Genomic DNA, 17,745 nt, shown 5'->3' with positions numbered 1-17,745 from the left:
AAGAATATATTTATTGTCTATCCCCTATAGTGTTGGGATTCAAACCCAGGGCCCTTATGTGTGTTAGGCAAGTTTTGTACCAATGAGCTACATCTGTAGCCTGCCCCATATACTTTAAATTACCTATAGACTACTTAAGATACCTAATACAATGCAGATGCTATGTAAATAGTTATGTTATATTCTTTAAGGAATAATTACAAAGAAGAGAACTGCTTATGTTCAGTAGAGACACTTTTTCCCTCTTTTTGTTTTGTTTTGTTTTTTTAATGTTTTTGATCCGAGGTTGGTTGGATCTGAATGGGGAACCTGTGGAGGCGGAGTGCCGGCTGTCTCACAGCGAGAGGCCAGTTGTTCTTTGACTTTTTTTTTTATGCAGTGTGCTGATATTTTATTCTTCAAAAGTTGGAAGCAACCCTGAAGAAGGCATTGGCTCTTGTGGCTGTGACAGCGCCCCCAGAAGTTGGAAACCTGTGTGGAAGGCCTTCGATATCATTCATTCTCCTTGGTGCAAGGCCACATGGGACATGAATCCTAATGAGATGTTGCAGTAGATAATTTCCCATTAAAACTCTTCTTATTTGATGGCCTTTTTAAATTACTTTAGGGGCATAAAATTGGGTCTTGATATATTATCTTAAATGCTGTATTCCTCATCCCAAAAATAATAAAGCAGTAATGATAATTTCCAAATGCTGAAACAATCCAGAAAGAATCCTGCAGGATGGGGGATGTGTGTGTGTGTGTGTGTGTGTGTGTGTGTGTGTGTGTGTGTGTGAAGGTGGGGGGTTGGAGTTCCTTTCTTTGTGTTTGGCAAGCTCTCTGGATGTAGATCAGCATGTCAGGCCTCTGCAGTAGATTGATTCTCATCAGTAACTGTGAAATGTAGAGCAGAACAGGAGCCACAGAGCTGAGGTGCTTCATAGAAGCCCAGGGCTGTCATGAGGAAGTATGGTCTTCCAGACAGGCTAGAACTCCAGCCATGGGGAAGAGACCATGGTTTTCGAGCTGTAGAGGTTCAGGACAGGTGATGGGAAGCATTTATAAACATGCGAAGGGAACTCTTGACTAGCACTTGGCTGAGCAGTAGGTCCTGAGATTCCAGGTACTGCCCAACTGATAAGTCTATTTAGTCTCCCCCCACTCAGGACCCCCCCCCCCATCTTTCACTGTACAGGCTGGTCTCAAAATGATGGACTCCTTGCCTCAGCCTCCCAAATCATTGGATATAGGTATAAACCATCATGCCTGGTGTTAGCCACCTTTTTCCTAAATAATCAGGAGAGTATATTGGTGAGGCTCCCTGGTGAGCCGCAGAAAACCCCTATGTCCTTGAGGGTGTGTGAAGGTCTGTGAGAGTTCTGTTTCTGCTGTTCATAACTCTGTTCCCACTTAGTGCCCTTAGGTAAGTGAGCCCCCACCTCATCTCTACGATGTCAAGACTCCCCTCAGCTTCCTGTTATACTCAGGATGTGGGGGACTTTGAGTACTTCCTGCTTGCAGTGATGTGGACAGGGTGAGCATGCTTTATGTGGAGGTTGTCCATTTCATTCCCTGGCCAGTTTTTGTGGAAGGTGATGGAGATAAAAGAATCATGTCTTCTCATTGTGTCTTTTAGTGCAGTGGCCAGACCCTGTGTGGCATTGTCAGACCAAAACTGGCAAGACCGTGTTCGTGAGTTACTGTTTTATAGTTGCACTGTATACTTGGCTCTGCTCTGTGCTAGTGTTGCCTGAGAATGACACAAGTGGTATGGCCCCTGGTGGTTGTGGGCTACGAGGACAGCTTGGTGTTTGCATTTATATATAGTGCTTTATCTGGTCCTTGGGGCCTGGCTGCCCTTGGCTAGACCACCCATTTGTGTTTGCCTAATGGATTCTGTCACAGTCTGCTTATTCTCCAGCAAAATGTATTTCCCGTTCTTTCTAGTTCATGGCTTGAAAGATATTTCTTATTCCTTTGGCCACGATTTTCCTGATTGATGATAGCTTGGGAGGGTGACCCAGCCCCCAGCCATGGCTAAGCAGTGATGGGGAGAGTAAGGCAGGGATCTACATAGTACCTGCATTGTCTCACTGCCTGTGTGGGTGGGGGTCGGATGAGTCAGAGGCCTCAGGGTGGGCTCAGTAAGGTACACACCCTTTTCTTCCATTGTACTGGTATTTCTAAGTACAACATATGAATGAATATATATACATTCAGGCCTGCTTCTCATTTATGCCTGATCACCTGGTAATACTGTCACAGCTTCCAGGGAAACTTGGCAAAGTAGGGCTTCAGACTGTGGAGAATTCTGATTTTGAGTCTCATGTGTGAAGACCCAAGTATAAACAACAACAAAAACCAGTACAAAGCCAGGTATCAGTGAAGTGCTTGGGATTACTGGCCATCCTGTTTCAGAAAGCAACTCCAGTGGGAACTCAGATTCACCTTGTCTAGCAATTTTTTGAACTTCCTACATGATTTTCATTACTAAAGCATGAACTGTAGTAACTGAAAGGTTGGGGCCTGAAATCTAACAGTATGGATACTTACCAGAGGGTCATGGAATTGTCTTATTAGTCTGGTACATGAAGTGTATTAGAATTCACCTGATTTAGTATCAAACATTGCAGCTGGAACAGGGTTGCCAGGTGAGCAGGCATGAATGAGAAGCAGGCCTGAACGTTTTCACAAAGCTAGACTTATAGTCTAACTCCTTTTGGCTGGGCTGTGGTTGGCCCCAGCTGGCCTGCCTTTAGCCATTTGCAACCTAGCCACGAATAAGTGTCTGTCTGTCCAGAGCTGCCTGTATTCTGGGGACCACATGTGCCCAACACAAAAGAATTAGAACTGCAGGTGGTGCTAGGTATCTGGCAGTATAGGGCTGGGCAGATGAAGTAGCCTGAGATGATGCTGTGAGGATCCAGGAAATGTTTGAGGGGTGGGTCCCATCACTGGTATAGAGCAGGCTGGGAAGGGAACTCTTCCCACAAATACAGGAGACCTAGACTTGGGCAGGGGATGAATGAGGAAGGCCCTTGCACCATGAGGTTTTAACAACTGGCCGCAGACAATGAGAGTTGAGAGAAATGCTGTCCACTAAGAGCTTGTTTCTGATCACCCTGGCCATTTAAATTAGTCCAAGATAAGACTCCGTTCTTTGGTCATACTTTCTGTCCCTTAATACTCTAAAAGTAGTCACATGTTGCCAGTGGCTGCCTTTTAGAACAGTGCAGAGATAAAATGTCACCATCAGAAAGTCCTTTTTGACACCCCTGCTCTAAGTAGCAGCCATTTTGGGGGAGGAGGACTCCTGGGTCACCTTGCAGGCATCCACATGAAGAAGACATGGCTTTGCAGCCATGTGTTGGCTGTTGGCATCGTACACAGCTACTCCCCTACTTAGTTCTAGCTGTCCACTGTTCCTCATATCACAGAGAGGCACTAGGAATGACATCACAGTGCAGAAGCAGTCCATGAACTGGGGTTGCATCGCCAGTCTCACTGTCCCTGGTTGGTGCAAGGCCTTTGATGACAGGTACCCTAGAGGAGACATACATGGCAAATGTGGAGGCAGGCCTGGGCACATTTCTGTAGGCCAGCTGGAGCTCTTCCAGAACTTCTGCTTTGATGCTACTTTAAGGGACTGATGGGGCCATGCCACAGGTTTTTAACCACTTGTCTGTGGCAGTGTTTGACAATGAACACCTGACCCCTGCTTTTAAAAATGTATTATTACATAGAAGTAAGTTTCCAGCAAACAGAATTTAAATAGTAGGGAAGTATGGATAGGGTGAAAATCTAAAGTCTTTCTTCCAGTTCTGCCCCTGTCGCCATTCACTTCTGGGGGACCCTGGGGACCCTGGAGACATTGCTGTCACATGCAAGGCAATTAGAAACTGCTGTTTGCTTTGCAGTGTATTGGTGACATCGTTCCACATCAGGCTTACAAAGCTGCCACACTCAGCTGTGAATGTATCGTGATTTATTTAAATGACACTTAAGTAGTATGCAGGCTTTTTTGGGTGCTAAAATTGACGCTGCAGTGATGTACATATATTGCTGTGTGAGTGTCTCTTAAAGTAAATTCCTAGGTCTGTAATTACAAGTCAGAAGGTGGGTACATTTGTCATTTAGGAAGACTGCTCCCTCACCAAAAACGGTTGGTGATTTACAGAGGCCTGCTTGATTGTGTCAGAGCTAACCCCTGTGTGGTTCTTCTGTTGGACTGAGAAGGGTTTGTGTTGCAAAAGGGTGTTATAAGCTCTTGCATGGAAAGAGGAGAAAACACTGGCCTGTGAAATAAAAAGTAGAGATTCTTTTCTGAATGTGTAGGGACTGGGGATTGGTAGAATCCTAGAGAAGTGAAAACTACCATGAATTGAAATGCCACTCTTTGGAGTTCCACCGCTGGCCTGGTGGGTAGTCCAGCAACTGTGACCAGCATCCTTTAGGATGCACGGGAGCGCGTGCGTGTGCGTGCGTGTGCGTGTGTGTGTGTGTGTGTGTGTGTGTGTGTGTGTGTGTGTGTGCGCGTGCGCGTGCGTGTGTGGTGGTGGTGGTGGTGGTGGTGGTTTTTAAATTCTATTTTTATCCTTGGATTTAGTCTGTGCCTTCTTAATTATGCCTGCCTGCTTCCCACCCTGAGCCGAGGGCCGCACTGATTACTTCAAATGACCTCGTGGTGTTGTGCTGTCAGGAGATCTGCACTAGAAGTGAGTTTGGCTAGATCCCATGTGGGTCTGGGATATGGGAAGTACACTATATGTTCCATGACCCTGCAGATAGCGTGAGTTCTAGAGTGGGGGAGCTGTTAACTGGAGTGAGGCCTGTTTCCTGTTGCTGGTAGGAGGGGCTGAGACCAGGGTCCAGGTGAGAAGTCTACATTAGGGCACATGGCCTTCTTGCTCAGTGGGACAGGGGTGCACCCAAGGTCTGTGGTACTTTTGTCATACTCTGTGGATTGGCTTTTTGAAGGACCCCCTTTTCCTTTCCCAGCTGGCAGGCTGATAATTGTTCTGGGCCTAGGTGACCATGATGTCGTGGCCAGGAGAATCTCACCAGCCTCATAATGTAGAAAGCAGAAGTAGGCTTTTATGAAAAGTCTCTCATGGCTTTCATGGGAGAAAGGACATCACTGGGAGATAGGATTGTGGGTAATTTTTTATATCTTTCATTCACCCTTTTACTTTTTTCTAGTTTTTCTATTTGTATATATTTTTTAAAACTGGAAAAGAATCAAAACTCCACTATGGAACTCCTGTCTGTGTGTTCCTGGAGCGTCTCTGGATGATGGAAAGGGAGGCCTGTTAGTCCTTCGGGAGAGTTAGGGTGGAGGGAGGCAGCAGCCAGTTCTCAGGCCTCCCACAAGATGCCAGTGCCCACCCACCCACCCCTGGTACCTGTTGCCTGGTAAGTGCTCGTAAGCTGAGGTAAGATGAATGTCAAAGGTGCTTCTGTACCCTGAAGCTAGTGGTGTCCTGTGGGTGCTGGTGGCGGTGTCTGAGCTCTTTGTGTGCAGAAATGCAGTGTAAGAAAGCCTGGAACTTGACAGGCATGAGACAGAAGAGGTGAGGAAGGGTTAGTCGACCTTCCAGGGATCCTATTCAGGGCGTCCAGAGCAGCTCAGCGCTTTCTTTAGACTATTTAATGGGCCATGGTTGCGCTCTTTCCTTCCTCTGCCAACCTTCGCCTCTTCACACATGCTTCAGGTGCCCATCCTGCCTTGTCCTTGTCCTGCTGTGTCCTGGTGCTGTTCAATGGTGTGGCAACCATCCTGTGTGGCCAGGGTTTGTAGAGGTGCTTGATGTTGCTTTAGTCCAGCGTTTACACCCCTCACAGCCCAGCTCTACCTGTTTTACACAGCCCCAGCTCAGACTTGGCAGAAGTCATGTGGCCAGCAGATGGCAGTACAGGGACTCCATAGCAGTCCTCCTGGGGCCCTTCCCATCCATACAGTTAACCCCTCACCCTGTTTACAGCTGAAGCCACCAGGTGTGCACTCAGAACAAGTCTTGGTGACCTTTTTATCTTTTGACTTGAACTCTGTGTGATTTGAGCCATTCACTTTCTGTGTGAGTTCTTCAAAACCCAGACCCCCATTCCTCCCCCTGCCCGCTTCTCCTCCGTTCCTCTCTTCCTCTCCCTCCAAAAAGAATGTAAAGCGATCCCCCAGGGAAGTGAGTTAAGTGAGAAGCTGCTAGATGACACCTTCTGGACATCTCCATTTGGTGACTCTTGGATGTGGCAGTGCTGACTTCAGGTACTGTCCAGGCCTCTGTGGTCTTTCTGTAGGCACTAAGGAAAACCGTGACTGCCGCTGGAACTCTATGGTTTTCGGCCACTCTGCCTGAAAGCCCGAGCAGGGAGCTTGCCCAAGGCCTTCCCATGGTTGTCTTTCAAACTATTGTGATTGTGGATTTGTTTTCCAGGTATAAACAATTGTTTCTATTGAAGTCTGCAGAGAAAAACCCTCACGTATAAGAGGAAAATAGCCATTCAGTCTGTAGGATACCACTTAATGCACACATCTTTCCAGCTTGGTAATAGATTATTCTCTCCTCCAGCCAAAGGGAAACCCTTAATAAGCTGTTCTCCATAGCTTCTGTGCTTGGCACCAGGGCACTGAAAACTCCAGATGTGAGTGTTTGTGGCCATTTAGGGGGTCAGGTGTAGCTATTCATCATTGGCCTGTGTGCTCTGAGAAGTGCTGACCAGGGGTGAGCTGCTTGGTCTGGGAGTGGAGTCTCCACTTACCATGTTGCCCAGGGCCTGTCTTGGCTGTGGATGGAAGAGCACCAAGTGGAGGTGGGAGCAGTCATGTTGTGTTTTAATGTCTTTGAGGGCCTTGACCTTCCCCACAGACTCTTGGCCACACTTTATAAATACACAGTTGAGGGGAGGCTGCAGTGACGTTGGTCTACTGTTATTAGAGAAAGTGTCACCTGCCAGCTTTCCTGGGCCTGAGGAGAACTGGCCTTCTGATAGGAGAAGGGATGCCTCTAGATTTGAGATGAGCAGGATAGAGAGCTTGCCTTTAGTCCCTGGACCTTTGGTTGTAAATGTAGATGACTTTGTAGAACTAAGCTTCCAAGAGCCTTAGAGGTCTGGGGCCTGACCGTTCTATATGGCTGGGGTGGTTGAGGTGGCCCGGGCATGGAATCTGCTTAAGGTTGTGATGTGACTTCCTTCCTGTGGAGATGCTGTGCTGGGGACTTGTACCATCCATGTCATTCCCTGGGAGGGTCGAGAGAGAGCAGCTGTCAGGGATGGTCTTTGCATCTGAGGGGAAGGCCTTCGGAATGGGTTTGCACAGTTCCTAAGGACATTCATTTGAATGTCCTTGCCACTGAATCCTCATTAGTCCTCAGGCCATGCACCTGTCAGGCCCCACTGTGAGGGGTCCCTGGGTTATCACCTGGGCTTCTCACACTTAGTCTCTGAATACTCTTGGGCTTGAGCTCTCCGCCTTGGGCGCTTACCTGAATTGCCTGCCCTCAGCCTTGTCCCTCTTGGCATCCCAAACAATGCTCCCTTTCAGTGGCTGCACTTGCGGGATAAAAATCCAGATCTCTGGGGCCCATGAAATCTTGCACCTATTTCAGGCTTACCTCCCTCTGCTCCTTGGGGAATCCCGAGTCCTGGATCCTGCAGACTGTGCCTTTCTGGGCTGCTCTCCTTCCTTCCTGCAGGCACCTGTGCTTTATTTAGCCTCTGCTTGTATTCCTGCCAGGGTACTGCCCTAGGCCCCAGCATGGTGCTCTGTTGCATGACATCCCTGTGCCTGCTGTGGTGCGTAGCTGTGGTCTTCCTTTCTACTTATCCCTCCAAGCCTAGCCTTCTGCAGACTTCTCAGGGACACAGTAAGTGCATACACTGTGTTTGGAAACAAGCTGGGTCTGCTGGTCCTGGGCAGGGATGTTGGGAACCTACAGTGATACTCAGCTCCCTTTAGCCTCTAGCTGTCCACAGGTACGCACAAAGCAAGTCCTGGAATGGGTTGATGTCCTCCCTACGGGGAAGAAGTGGGGCCCGGGCAGGGCAGGTATGTTCTATAGCTGGACACTGGTGGTGGCTGCTGCTGGAGCAGTGAGCTGCTGAGTCTCAAGAGTCCCCTTATGTTAACATCTTCCTCTTAACGCTGAGGCTGTTCACTGGGGCGTTGGTGGTTATGCAGGCAAAGAGCAAATTTTCCTGAAGGACCCCACAGTTGACAGAGAAGAGACTCCTAAGTGCCTCTTTACAAGTTTCATTTTCTCGGTGCTAAAGTATTTCGGTAGCAAACCACATCATAGTTTTGAAGTCTGGGGTGTTAAGCACACTGACTGACTCTCTTCAGGCTTCTTGGCAGTCTTGGCAAAGTCTTCCCTCAAGCCCTTGAAGCTTAGCGTCATGAGTAAGGACAGTCTGCCCTTTTCCTGAGTCTCTGTGTCAGCCTTGGCCTCGGAGTGTCCATCCTCAGAGCCTCACTCTTGCCTGACTTCTTCACTGTTGAGCTGGGAAGGGACGGTTGTCCAAGGAGGGCTCTTAATGGTTGGGCCTCCAAAGTTGGCCCTGGGGTTAGTTTTCAGTGCTTTCCCTGTGCCTCGTTCCAAGCACATTGGAAGTCAGTCTTTGCAGCCAGGCTGTGAGGGAGGAACAGTTAGTACTGACTCTACAGACAAGGAAACAGAGGCAGGAGGTAGTTAAGTCCAAGGACACAGATGAAAGGAGCTGAGCTAGAAATTGACATTGTAGCCTAGGCCATTGGACCCTATAGATGCTGCACTATATATAACCAAGGCCAGAGGTGACCTGTAGGCTGGCCCTGGCCTGCATGTATTTGTTTAACCCCTTGGTGGCTTTATCCATTCATTCATTATGGAGTTAGCTGTCAGCACTGCCAGCCCAGTCTCTGAGTCTGCAGCCGTAAGAGTTCTGGACTGACGTCCCCATGTAAGCTGTTACGTGGAGTGGAGTCCTTTGCCTCAGGCCCCTCTATGCAGAAAAAGCCTGTCCTGGTCTATGAAGTTCACGGCATACCTGAAGGGCCTGGCCCATGTGGAGGTTGCTATGTCCCCAAAACAGTCCGGTTGATGCCATCCCGGAGTAGCTGCTCTTTGCTGTCTGTCCATCTGCCTCATTGCTCTCCAGGCCCAGGCTGCCAGAGTAGCCGTCCAGAGAGCTGACCTCTTCTGGAATTCCCTGACCCCTTGCTCTTTTTAAAGCCTGTGGTTAATGGAGTAGATATTGAGTCTTTGGCAGGTTTATTCTAGTAGCTTAAGATTTCACAATACCAAGGATTAGGAGAATCTTCAAGCATTTGCTAGAGGCATGAGTAGATGGAGTGCTGTGAGTAGACTGCTGGGCTCCTGTGGGCATGTTGTGTGGGTGTGACTCGTCCAGGATCCCCCTTTTGTGTGTCAGTTTGACTGCCTCTGACTCAGAGACAGTGGAGGTGCTGCCTTTTTTCTCTTTTAAATAGAACTAAAAGATTCAATGAAAAATGTTTTGTGAAGTTATAACTCTCTAAAAATAATGTAAAGGAGAGTGTATATGTGGAGAAGGCTGTGGAAGTTTCTGTGAATGGAGAAAGGGGATAGGCAGAGAAGGCTCAATTTTACTTTACACTGCTTTGGATTGATTGTTCGACTTGTTACAACTGTTTACTTCTAATTGAAATGTTTAACAAAATTTCCTAGTTACCCTAGGAAGTTTTAATAAGGATTCATTAGGATGCTACTTAAAAAAACTTCTCAGAAAGATGTCTTCAAGATGATTTCATTTTGGTTTTTATTATATTTTAAATGCTTTCATTTTCTTTTTTTAAAAAAAATCTTTGTGATTATAATATAATTAAAACATTTCTCCCTTCCCTTTCCTTCCTCCAAACTCTCCCATATACCCCTCCCTGCTCTCCTTCAAATTCATGGCCTTTTTTTCTCATTAATTGTTATTGCATGCATATATGTATTTATATATACATATATAAAAAATTTCTAAATGTAACCTACTCATCTATATAAAATTCCTTGTATGTATATGTTTTCAGGGATGACAACCAATTGGTGTCCTCTTTCCCCATGGAAGGCCACATTCTGCTCCCAACTTTCCTCAGTTGTTTGTACCTTCTTTGTGTAGGGTTGAGGCCTTGTGGGCTTTTCCCCCTATCTGGTTTGGCAGGGCCATTGATGTAGTCCTTGTTCAGCTTACATTTGGGCAGTCATGTAGTGAGACTTTATGGGTGTAGCTTCTGACATTACTGGTAGACAGAATCTCACACACAGCAAACTCTTCTGGCTTTTACAGCCTTCCTGCCCCTTCTTCTACCATGTTCTCTGAGCCTTAGGTGCTTTGTAGATGTGTCCATTGGGACTGGGCTCCATAACTCTGCATTTTGATTGGTTGAGGTTTTCTGTAATGGTCTCTGTTGCAAGGAGAAGTTTCCTTGATGAGGGGTGAAGACTGCTTATGAGGCGAGACCCTGAAGGAGGATGTGGGCAGTCTGGATATCAAGTCTAGAGTGTCACTTTTCAAAGAATACCCTCATAAACCCTCTGAACCTAGGAAGGAGCTTTTAGACAGTGCTGGAAGCATCTTAAAACATCCCACAGCTGATGCCTGTACCCAAGATGATGTTCAGTAGCAAGGCCTCCTCCAGCAGTGATAGCCAGATGTTTCACTCCCTCGGTAAAGGGTGGGGTTCAAGGGATAGGGCCTGAAGGGCAATGTCTTTATTTGGGTTTTTCTTCCTCCCCCCTCCTCCTTTGAGACAGGGTCTCATGTAGCTCAGGCTAGCCTTAAAAACTCTTGTTCTCTACCTCTTAAGTGCTGGAATTCCAGGCATACACCGACATGCTCCATTAGAAGAATGTCTCCTGGTGGAGAATTCAAGAGAGGTTAGAGATTTCAACCACTCACGGACTTCTTGAGGATAGGGCCTTCTAAGAATTTTGGCAAGGAGCATTTTAGGAGTCCATGGGGCTGGAAGAGCATAGAACAGCCAGTCCAAGAGGAATATGGTGTGTGTGAACCACATTGGTAATTTAATAGTCCTGGCTAGCCACATTAGAATAGGTCAAGAAGAAATGGTTGGAATGAATTTTAATGTGGTTGATATACTGTGCACCCCAAAAAAACTTATCTGGGGGTCAGAGAACAGAACAGCCGCTATATTAAACATAGAGGTTAGGCAGTGGTAGCACACGCCTTTAGTCCTAGCATTCCGAAGGCAGAGATCCGTCTGGAGCTCTGTGAGTTCAAAGCTACACTGGAAGCATCCAGGCATGGCGACACACGCCTTTAATCCCAGGAAGTGATGGCAGGAAGCAGAAAGGTATATAAGGCGTGAGGACCAGGAACTAGAGCCTTTTTAAGCTTTTAGCTTTTAGCAGCAGTTCAGCTGAGATCCATTCGGATGAGGATTCAGAGACTTTCAGTCTGAGGAAACAAGATCAGCTGAGGAATTGGCAAGGTGAGGTTGGATGTGGCTTGTTCTGTTTCTCTGATCATTCAGCGTTTACCCCAATACCTGGCTCCGGGTTTGTTTTTATTAATAAGACCTTTTAAGATTCATGCTACATTTTAACAACATACTTTACCCAATTCATCCAAAGTTCTTGTCCTCTCAATTTGCATCCAGTATGTCGTTCTTGTCTATACTGAGTTTTTGAAACTCCGTGTAAACTTCTTGCTTGAAGTACATCACAGGTTGCAGAAGTCACATACGAGTTCTCAGGGAACATTGTGTCTGGACCATTCTGAATCGGGAAAGGAAATGTCTCTACAGCCTTCAGCTGCATATAAGCTTAAGAGGGCAACATGTCTCGCCTGTGTCTTTTAAACCCTGGGCAGTGAATAGCCTCCCAAGGTTGGGGGTGCATGGGAAAACCAACAACAGAAAAATGTGTCCTAAGAGTGGGCTCATGGGGTGTTTTGTTTTATTTTGGCTCTGTAGCACTCAGGGTTATATCTGGTATGTATAAGTCCACTATTAGTTGTGTGCATACATATTTCAATGAAATTCAGGGGGTGCCTACACACATACTCTTCCATTTTCTTGGTAATATAAACTCTTAGGTCTTTAATGCTCGTGTGGTTATTTTTAAATCTACTGAGCTTTCCCAAGGTAAGAAGTTATAAAATAAGGTGCTCGTAGCAACCAGCTCGCCCACATCCCACCTTCCCCTTATTACGGTATCGTGCTGCGTGCTTCCGCTTGTAGTGAAAATATTGTGACTATGAAGTAAAACTATTGTGACAAGTCAGAATTCAAGGTTGCTGTAGAAACCCTCCCCATTCCTTGTCCTCGAAAGGTAGGCTTAGCTGAATTTGCCATTGCAGGCCAGTCTGTCTGTCTAAGTGCATTTGGCCTTCTGTTTCAACTGGGGGGCAAATTTAGCTATAAGCTGAAGGAATTCCCCAGGCATTTTAGGTCATCTATCTCAGTTCACTCTTTCCTTGCCTGCAAAGCAGCATGAGTATCAACAGAGACTGGGGTTGGGGACGTTTAGGAGGGTTTTGTTTTTGACAGTGATGGTTGTGAGCAAGTGGTCTGTACCTAGGGAGTGGACGGGCTCATTCTGGGACACCTGGCCTGGCCATTCCGCTCCTAAAGCCAGTCACTACTTAAGCTCCATTCAGGAGACTAGAACTAGAGTGTTTGTCCCTGAGTGTGGGGAGCAGACTCCTAGTACCCTCCAACCTTTCCCAAGGCTTTGCATGTGTGGTTCTGCTCACTGGAGTTAGTGAAAAGTGACAGGCAGTCAGTGCCTATGGAGATGCTGAGGTAGAAAAAGGAATCTCACTGAGCCATGGAAGGTGAGAAGAACCAAAATGTTTCACTAGAAAAAGAAGAAAGAGAAAGAACCTCTGAGGAAAATCTGTTGTGCATAGTTTTGTTGTTTGTTTATTTATTTATTTTGAGGCATGGTCTAATTTAGCTCAGATAGGCCTCAACTTCTCTACAGAGTAGAGTATGGCCTTGGCCTTGCTGCCTTCCTCTCTGGAGCACCCTCAGGTTGTGCAGCGCCAAAGCTTGAACCAGGGCTTTGTGTGTGATCAGCTCTGTCAGCAAAACTACCTCCCTTCCCTGCACAGCTTGGTCTTGATGATTTAAAAAAGGAGGAGGAAGAAAGGACGAAGGCTAGCTGTAGCCCAATGGCAGAGTGCCTGCTTAGCATGGACTGAGCTGTGAATTTGATCTCTGTTACCAAGAGAAAATGAGGATGTTTCTCTTAGCCTTGGCTGGGACTCTTTGGGGATGTGGACCCATCATTTATAAAAAAGCCCACTGTACCAGCCTACTGTTCTGAAGTGTGGAGCAGTTCTGCTTGCCTCTGACCAGGGCCACCTTTTGATGGACATTGTTGTATACCCCTTGTTTTGGGGTAGAATGTAAGCCCCTGCTCCTTCCCCCTTCAGGACCCTCAGACTGCGACAGCCCCCTCTTCCTACCCTACAAGACACTGGTCTCCACAGTTGGAAGCATGGTGTTCAGTGAAGGCGAGGCCCAGCGGCTTATTGAGATCCTGTCTGAGAAGACTGGAGTTACTCAGGACACTTGGCATAAGGTAGGCCCCTGCAGGGCTGGCATGCGTACCTTTCCCCCAGAGATCAGCATCTGGCTCAGTCCTGCCTCTGCCCAGGAGCTGGCTATCAAGCCATGCCCAGCTTGACAAACTGCAAAGAGGATGGCCCTGCAACAGGCATCTTCTAGAGATGCCTGCCATTGTTGCCTGTGCTCAGGCCGCCTGGGTCAGCTGTCTGTGATCTGCCCCTGCTTGTTCGCCCAGAAGGCAGAGCAGGGCCTTGGGCTTGCATGTGCCTCTGGGGTTAGAACATGGGATCTGGCCCAGCTGGGTTGGGCCAAAGTACAAGGAAAGAAATCTGGACACAGTGTGTGACAGAGCCCTGTGACATGCCCCTTGTGCTACGAGGGCAAGTTCAAAGACTGATTTCTACTCTCTAGTGCCCCTGGCCAGTGAACTGTTCTAGGAAGTGAGGTATGCGAGGGTTTGTTCCTTAGCTAGTTGGGATGTAACTTTGCTGGTCAGTTATGTGGCTGGAGATATTGGGGATAGTCCTTCCCTGGCTGACAGTTGGGGATGACATGCTCTGGATACTCTCACTGATTCTGGGAGCTCCTCAGCAAGTAAGCACTGGGGGTGTTTCCTGGACATAAGTGTTGGAGGTCAAGGTAACTATAGTCCTAGCTTACCTCAGACCATGTCCTTAGAGTACAGGTTTCCTATTTTACCTCCCACACTGCAGCCAGTGGCCTGCAGTCTGCATGTACTGTCTGTAAGGCTGGAAATACTACCATGGTTATGAAAACTACCCCAAGCGTCCATGTATACAAAGTCTGGGAGTTTCTGAAGGCTGGTGGCTTAGCAGGACCGTCAGTTCCCATGGCGGTGTCTAGAGTCAGATGGAGCCACTTACCTTGAAGACCATGCTACCTACCTGCGGTGCTCTTGTTTTACTGCCAGAGTGGGGGGAACTATGTCTCTTTCTGTTCTCCTTTAACATGGCTTTGTCAACATTTTTAGGCCACTCAGAAGGGTGACCCTGTAGCAATTCTGAAACGCCAGCTAGAAGAGAAAGAAAAGCTACTAGCTACAGAGCAAGAAGATGCAGCTGTTGCCAAGAGCAAACTAAGAGAACTTAACAAGGTACTGTCTAAAGTCAGAAGTGAGGCAGCCCCTCCTCTCTCTGTTCTCTGAGCATCCCCTGCCCCAGGGCCACAGCTGCCCTTTGGTCATCAGCACAGGCGGCTTTGACAGGGGCTTGTCTGCCTAGCATATGGCTCTTACTAAGCCAAGAATATTTTGACTGAAGATTCTGTGCTGTCTACCCAGGTATGGTATTGGGGATCCCTCCCATGTGGTCTAAGAATACCTGCAGCTCAGCAGAGACCAGGAAGGACCTCAGATTGTGGTGGTTCCTAGGGTGACAAGTCATCCTTTGAGTTAGTGCACTTAGGAAGGAGGAGGTGCACACTTATTCCAGGGTGGTTTTCGTGAGAACTGGGGCAGAGGTTGCTTTTCCTCCCTGTTTCTGACATCAGTGGAGTGATATACAGAGGAGTTCTTGGCTACCTGTGGCTGGCCAAAAGGTTTTGACTCTGAATGGCAGGTGGTTATGAGGCAGGCTTGGGGCATTGTTCAGGATATGCCAGGTCCCCAGGCGTGGATAGTTATTCACTGCTGAACTAATTGGAGCCTCTCCCTTGCCTCTCTGCTTCTCAGAGGTGGGTGTCAGAGCATCCCAAGAAGATATGGAGGGCAGGGTGAGGGGAGTCTTCATGGGCCTGGTATCCTTTAAGTTAGAAAGTTGTCTCTTGGGCCAGGTGCTGTGGGTTTTCTCTTGCCCTCTCCCTGGATTCTGCCTTCTCCGTCCCAGGCAGCAGACTCAGGGAGATGGCCTGGGTCAATAAATATCTGACACTATCTTTTTTTTTGGTTTTTCGAGACAGGGTTTCTCTGTGTAGCTTTGCGTACCTGACACTATCTTAGACATAGCCCTTCCCTTAGGTACTTCCCATCTGGTTACTTGAGGCAAACTAGAAATGAGGCAAATTGACTTTGTCCTAAAGGTTGCCCCTCTGAGCTAGATAGAAGAGAAACAAGCTAGTCACCCACCAGGGACCTCTCCTAGGGTTCAGTGGCCTTCTGTCCTACCTCTCAAGGTGTCACCACATGGCCTTTCCTTGAGCTGTCTGGGATTACTGGAAATGCAGCCTTTAACCACTTGTCCTGGCTTACCGCAGCTGCATGCACCGTCTCCTCCTAACTCTGGGCACACTTCATGTTAGGGTTTCGGCCTAGGCTGCAGTAAGGGAGAGTGTGTTCATACCACGGAATCTGGCAGAGCCCTCCCACTTGGCAGATCACGTGACTAGCATACCATCCTGGATCAGAGTCCACTGTTCTGGGGAGTTATTCTTCTGTACCTTCTGCCTTAGAGTTTCTATTGCTGTAATTAAACACCATGACCAACACGGGAGGAAAGGATTTATTTCATGTTAGAACTCTGAATTCACACTCCATCACTGAGGGAAGTCATGAAGTGAAGTGAACTGAACAGGAACTGAAGTGAAAGCCATGGAGGCTTGCTCAGGACTCCTTGTCCAGGGGCAGCATAACTGACAGTCTTCAAATGACTCCAGAGTATGTCAAATTGATGACAAAACAGAACAAAACCACCAACCCTGATGATACCTTCTTTGTAAATAGACAGAGAAGTCCCGATGGAAATCTGCTGATTCCCAAAGTCACAAACCAGAGGCTGCAGCAGTGTTGGCCCCTCTGGCGGGCTGGATGCTGCTTGGCTAGTTAGCTGTGTCTGTGCCCTTTAATTTAGAAAGGGCTTAAGGCAGGATGGATGAGGAGGTTGCAACCTCTGATAGAATGGGCTCTTTCCCATTCTGAAATCACATTCACCAAGGACAGGGTGGCAGGTATGAAGGAAGTAAGGCCTCTTAGACCTTACCTCTGTGCTGGCCACTCCGTGTCCACGCTGTCCCTCAGAGGTGGCTGTGTGATACGGTTTCAAAAACCACAATAGCACCTGATTTCCAGACAGAGTCACCAGGTCTAGAGTCATGTCCCATCCTCCTTTGGCTGAGGCAGTAAATCTGTTCTTGTGTGGGCTGCAGGTCCAGAAGCCTTGATTTCTGTTACCTACCTCATCTTCCAGAGTGTGGGCCTTGGCTCTGACTCAAATTTAATGCCAATGTCCAGCCATGATCCTCTGTCCCCTAACTGCATCTGGTTTCCTCTAAGCTCAGGAGGCCCAGGGCTGATCTCTGTTAAACCTCTTTCATGCTTTGGCACTAGCTCCTAGTCTCCATCTCCAAATCTGCACCCTGAGAACTAGCCCTCTGCATCTGACCTTCCCCTCTTCTCTGGATGGCTGCCTGTTCCCAGTTTATGCTACTCTTTCTGGCTTCCTCTGAGGGGCTCCTGTACTTCCCTGGTGGGTTGCACATTTTCTTAATATCCTGTATGACTTTGGTTCCCAGCCCTCAGAAATCTTAATGGAAGTCTCACATGGAGGTGATCGTTATAATTGCCACAGACCTGTATTTGGCAGACTGTGAGCCTTGTAGAGCAAACACCCTGACCATGCTTGTTCCAGCCTAGCAGGCTGCTTGTGAGCAAGTGACCCCTGAGGTTCTCGGCTGGCTGGCAGCTGAGGGAGGAGCTTTTGTTGGTACTTATATCTTCCCTTGGTAAATCGATATTTATCATTTTGTCTGCTTTAATCTTCCTTATGCCCTTGAAATTGCGGACTATCATAGCCCAACAGAGCCAACATGTTTATGTCATTCTTGTGTTATATCTCCTAGCCCCAAACCAATGAGAAATTATATGAGAAAATGTTACTGAGCGTATGGAAGTTCTCCTTACTTACCTTAATTCTCACAGGAGCCAGTGAGAGTCATAGGCTCTGTGTTCCATGTTCAGTCCCTTCTACATTTCATTTATTCGTATAGGGACATTTTTATACTTAGTGATCTTTCTTGGAGTTATCCAGAAGGCCTGGCCTGGATGTACTGACAATGCTAGTGATCGGCAGAGTCTGCCGCTCTCATGGGGAGGTCCTGGCAGAGTTGGGCCCATGACCAGGGTGAGCAGTGTCTAAAGGAGCTTATGGGCTTGGGCATTCTTGGGAGCCCCATCCTAGCCCTTTTAAATGTTCAGGGCTCAGGTGTGGCTTTCAAGACTCGACGCCAAGGAAGACAAAACTTTCTGGAAAACCATTCCAGCTGTTGTCTTGCCA

At 47.6% G+C, this 17,745-nt stretch overlaps 1 protein-coding gene across 4 annotated transcripts in view; it reads left to right on the top strand.

Moving 5' to 3' along the window:
* Positions 1-17,745, top strand: part of Rrbp1 (ribosome binding protein 1) — a 65,700-nt gene that overhangs the window by 27,604 nt on the left and 20,351 nt on the right. For 3 of the 4 annotated variants that reach the window (XM_059261540.1, XM_059261538.1, XM_059261539.1), the window contains exons 3-4: positions 13,384-13,532; positions 14,511-14,633. In XM_059261540.1, coding sequence (XP_059117523.1) covers positions 13,384-13,532; positions 14,511-14,633 — 272 coding nt within the window. Of the gene's footprint in view, positions 1-379; positions 586-13,383; positions 13,533-14,510; positions 14,634-17,745 lie in introns of those variants that run through there. The other variant, XM_059261541.1, reaches the window with a different exon arrangement.

The sequence above is a fragment of the Peromyscus eremicus genome, chromosome 4, assembly GCF_949786415.1.
Source record: "Peromyscus eremicus chromosome 4, PerEre_H2_v1, whole genome shotgun sequence".
Classification (NCBI taxonomy): Eukaryota; Metazoa; Chordata; class Mammalia; order Rodentia; family Cricetidae; genus Peromyscus; species Peromyscus eremicus.
The sequence above is the reverse complement of the archived record's forward strand: the minus strand, read 5'-3'. Positions and strand labels throughout refer to the sequence as shown.